The 4820-nt window shown below is 54.4% G+C and overlaps 1 protein-coding gene across 1 annotated transcript; it reads left to right on the forward strand.

Annotated features, from left to right (window-relative positions):
• Positions 1–277: 277 nt before the first annotated feature.
• On the forward strand, positions 278–3843 carry cunh6orf47 (chromosome unknown C6orf47 homolog). Its single transcript, XM_085974958.1, has one exon. The coding sequence runs from the start codon at positions 573–575 to the stop codon at positions 1383–1385; it is 813 nt and encodes a 270-aa protein (XP_085831084.1). The 5' UTR covers positions 278–572; the 3' UTR covers positions 1386–3843.
• The last annotated feature ends 977 nt before the right edge of the window (positions 3844–4820 follow it).

Consider the following 4820-nt stretch of genomic DNA (forward strand, 5'->3'; position numbering starts at 1 on the left):
TCTGTAATATCCCCAGCCCCAGATATCTGCGCTCTTCTAAGTCTGCCCTCTTGAGCATCCCTGATTATAATCGCTCAACCACTGGCGGCCATGCCTTCTGTTCCCTAGGCCCTAAGCTCTGGAATTCCCTGCCTAAACCTCTCCGCCTCTCCTGACCGGTCACCCGACCTAATTTCTTCTTATGTGGCTGGGAGTCAAAAAATGCTGGGGTTTTATAACGCTCCCGCCTTGCGGGCGTTTTTACTACGTTAAAGGCGCTATATAAATGCCAAGTTGGGAGTTTGGTGGGGGTGGGTGGAGAAAGGCAAAAGTGAATTTCCGCCTTACACTCCAACCCCGAAAAGTTAATTCCGGCCCTGCGTTGAGTTGTGAATTTCGCTTGCAACTCGGCACTGTTGCAAACCTTTGCCACATTGTGTAACATGAGCTTCTTACGTTTCCGTAAAGTCCCGCCTTTCATAACGTCAGGAAGAATTTCCTAGAGCGGGGGAGGAGGAGAAAGGAAGGTCCCAGCTGTTTCCTCCCTCTCTCTCTTCTTTTTGTTTTTTGCTGGCTGCAACACAGTTTCATGCATGAGTTTGTCCGCATTTCTCCTGGTTAATTTCATGGGGAACACCGCGGAGCGGGCGAGGACGGAGCGGAGCCCCGCGGAGACGCCAGCCCAGGGCAGCGCGGTTGAAAGTTCTCCCGGGATGAAGAGGGCTCGCTGGTTTTTCAGGCTCTTCCCCAACTTCGCTGCCCTGTTGGCCAGGGCTCTGGGCTGGCTCAAGCCTTCCCTGCGCTGGGTCAGGAGGCGCCTCAAGGCAAAGAAGACCCAGCTGGAGGAAGAGGTCAAGTTGGAGAAGGTAGACCACCACCAGCAGTTGGAGAAGGTAGACCACCAGCAGTTGGAGAAGGTAGACCACCAGCAGTTGGAGAAGGTAGACCACCAGCAGTTGGAGAAGAAGGACGAGGAAGAGGAGGAGCAAGGGGTGGAGGAGGTGGCTGTTGGACCTCAAGGTCCACCTGGTTATGCGGCTCCCACCAAGAGATGCGAAGCTCCTGAGCACTTTGAGATCTCCTTCAACTTCATCCGGCACCTCTTCGACATGTTCGTGGTGGGCTTCCTCTGCCTGGCCTCCCCGGTCGTCAGGATGGCCCTGGATGTCCTGGGCCTCAGGGGCTTGGTCAAGCTCTGGCTTCACGGGATGGCTCTGTTCCTGGTGGTCTGTTACGGGATGGCGCTGGTCCTCTGGCTGGTGCAGACCTACATTGTGCAGTTGGCACTGCTCTTCGGTGGGGTGCAGCTTATGGTGCTGGGGGTGAGCATCCGGCACCAGGAGAAGGTGGATCTAGAGATGGAAACCCAGGACTTGGAGGACTCCACAGCACCATCAGGCCCCTGATAACAAAATGCACAGGGACATCATCCCAGGCCTGTATGTGCGTGTGTGTGTGAGGCTGCAAACGATTATTTTTTCAAAAAAACTAATGTGACTCCTTTAAGGTGACTCTCTACAATTTTTTAAAGCGATATCTGTTTCACTTAAGTAAGTGTCTTTCAAAATGTGTGAGGGCGCACACGCACACAATTTTCTGTGGGGCAAATGACTAATTTTTTTATTGAGCTGTAAGATTGACATTTCTGCACATATCACCATCAGGCTTCAAAGCCTCGGCGGGGTATTTAAAGGGGCACTGCCGTGGGAGCAACCGTGCTTGTCAAGACCTCCCGATTGGTTGGTGGCTGAACTCGCCCCCGTGTACTGAGCCACGCAGATCAGAAGGGGCCTGGTTCCACCATCTGCTTGGTGGGATTCTGCAGGGGTTTGGATGTTGGGGATGGCGGGGGCATGCTGCAATTGGCATCAACCTCGTTACATTAGGGTGAAGGCTAGCGAGAGGGTGGGGTTGAGGAAATCGGATGCTTTCTGATTCCGTGCAAGTGTCTCGGATATTGGAGGAGGACAGTGTGACCGCGCTGCTCCCCGTTGTCGAATAGCTGGTGCCCCGTGCACACTGTTAACCCCAGCGTCACTTGATTGCGTATAGATGTCCGGATATTGGAGGAGGGAAATGTGATCGTGCTGCTCCCCGTTGTCGAATAGCTGGTGTCCCGTGCACACTGTTAACCCAGCGTCACTTGATTGCGTATAGGTGTCCGGATATTGGAGGAGGACAATGTGACCGCGCTGCTCCCTGTTGTCGAATAGCTGGTGTCCGCGCGTGCCCCGTCACCCCAGTGTCAGTCAGAAGACTGGAGTGGGTGTGGGGTGGGCGAAGCATTTGTGAGGGTGCAATTCCTGCCCAAGTGTGCCATGACATTGTGAAAGGTGGCGTTGGGTCGACTGAGCGATGTGCCAGGACAGCACACCTTCTCCTGCATTTCCCTGTCGACGACTCGCCTTTAAAACTTGAAAATCACCTTCAAAGTGTCTTTATAGGCTGTACATTTTTGTAATTGTTTATTTTTGACACTGGGTTCAGCGGGTTTTTATTTACCCCACCCCCCCCATAGTTTTTATTTATTTACCAGACCAGTGAAGTTTAATTGGACCGCGGGATTCAGGAATGATTGTGACTTGGCACCTGAGCCTGGCTGTATTTTTGTCAGCTGTTTAACCAGGTGTCACTGGGAACCGCACCGTGCCCTGTTGTGCTCGCAGTCTGGGATGGGATTGAACGGAAATTAAAGTTTCCCCAGCTGGCGAGGGTTTTTTGAATGTAGGACGTTCTGGTACTTCCCGGCAGCGTGTCCGAACAGAGGGGGAGGCGGGATAACGTGTTGGATGTGGATCATTCCATCAGGCTTGACCATGAGGCCCTTCCCGACACTTTACCCCGTCCTTTCCTCGCTACGCTCGCTCACGCCCCTGCTGTGTCTTTCCAGAGTTTTCTATATCCATTTCAAATTCCCAGCACTCAAAGGGTGTTTTTAAAAGAAAAATCAAAATCTCATGAATGCTCTGATTTACTCAAGGATACTGATAAACAGATTGTGTCTTTGTTCTGTAAATCTCTCTCAGCTGACCCTGATATCCTGGCTCCTGAGGGATTAATCCTGATTTGCAGGGTAGATTTTCCTGTTCCTGGGCCTGTTCCTGGGCCGGGGGGGGGGGGGTCTATGGTATCGCTAGGACACAGGGAATATGGGAATATCATCACTGGGTGGAGCACGCGGTCCTAACTCAGTCCATCCTGTGTCCAGGGGATCCCCAGGCCAGGATAAACGCCCCCCCCCCCCCCCCCGCCATTTAAACTGATGGAGAGCTCCGTGTGTGGGGGAGCTCCGCGTGGTGCAACTTTATAAAAACACAGGCCCACCAACAGAACTGGAGCTCGGGGAAATGACAGTGCATTGTACCACCTGGGTGTGTGCTAGGAATTTAAGGGGTGCGGAATGTGGGCCTGTAATTGACTCTCCGTTCTACCCAAGATTGGCGATTTGGGGCATGGAACTCATCAGATACAGCCATGCGGAATGCTCTCCGCGAGGGAACTGTACCCCAGCCTGAATCCGTACCCTCAGGAGAGCAAGTGGGCAGGAGGCGGAGGGGAAATGCAGGCTGAGGGTGGGGGCGAGAAATCGTCTGCTTGAGTTTACAGAATTGTCAACTTACAGCGATCGACAGGGCTTCGTCTACTGACACATTTCGGCTGAAATTTTAATCCGGAGGCGGGTTGGGAGCGGGGTTGGGGGGAGCTCGGAAGCGGTCAGGAAATCCGGGAGAGCAGGATTTCCGCAGGCCCTGCCAAATTTAACGGCGGGGCCTGATTTGCATTTCAAACCTCTGATTCCCACCCGCAGCCAGCCAGATGGATGGCTGGCTGCGGGCGGGTAGGTCTGCGGCACTAGGCCACAGAGAGGAGGGATCGGGTGCGGTGGGGGGGGGGCGGAAGTTGGTTTGTCAGGGGGACGAAGGGTGGGGGGGTTGGTCGGGACCAATTGGAAGAGCGTGGGGTGGGGGGGGAAGACGGATCGGGACTGGAGCGGCTGATCGGAGGATTGGAGGAGTGGGGGCGGGTGAGCATCGGAGGGTTGGAGGAGCACACTCCCGGGGACCCCCTGTAAATACTGACACACTCCTGGGGACCCCCTGTAATACCAACACAATCCCAGGGACCCCCTGTAATACCGATACAATCCCGGGGACCCCCTGTAATACTGACACGCTCCCGGGGACCCCCTCTAATACTGACACGCTCCTGGGGACCCCCTGTAATACTGACACAATCCCGGGGACCTCATGCAATTACTGACACACTCCCGGGGACCTCATGCAATTACTGACACACTCCCGGGGACCCCCTGTAAATACTGACACAATCCCGGGGACCCCATCCAATACTGACACAATCCCGGGGACCCCATGCAATTACTGACACACTCCCGGGGACCCCATGCAATTACTGACACACTCCCGGGGACTTCATGCAATTGCTGACACACTCCCGGGGACCTAATGCAATTACTGACACACTCTCGGGGACCCCATGCAATTACTGACACAATCCCGGGGACCCCATGCAATTACTGAGACACTCCCAGGGACCCCATGCAATTACTGACACATTCCCAGGGACCCCCTGTAACTATTGGCATAATCCCGGGGACCCCATGCAATTACTGACACAATCCCGGGGACCCCATGCCATTACTGACACACTCCCGGGGATATCATGCAATTACTGACACACTCCTGGGGACCTCATGCAATTACTGACACACTCCCGGGGACCTCATACAGTTACTGACACACTCCCGGGGACCCCATGCAATTACTGACACACTCCCGAGGACCCCTGTTGGGGAGGGCTTAAACTAAAATGGCAGGGGGTTG

The sequence above is a fragment of the Somniosus microcephalus genome, unplaced genomic scaffold, assembly GCF_052327205.1.
Source record: "Somniosus microcephalus isolate GS21.2 unplaced genomic scaffold, FLI_Smic_1.0 unresolved_chr1, whole genome shotgun sequence".
In the NCBI taxonomy this organism is placed as follows: domain Eukaryota; kingdom Metazoa; phylum Chordata; class Chondrichthyes; order Squaliformes; family Somniosidae; genus Somniosus; species Somniosus microcephalus.

Excerpts from the sequence above, each read along its gene's own strand:
- cunh6orf47 (XM_085974958.1), top strand. The coding sequence starts at position 573 with ATGAGTTTGTCCGCATTTCTCCTGGTTAATTTCATGGGGAACACCGCG.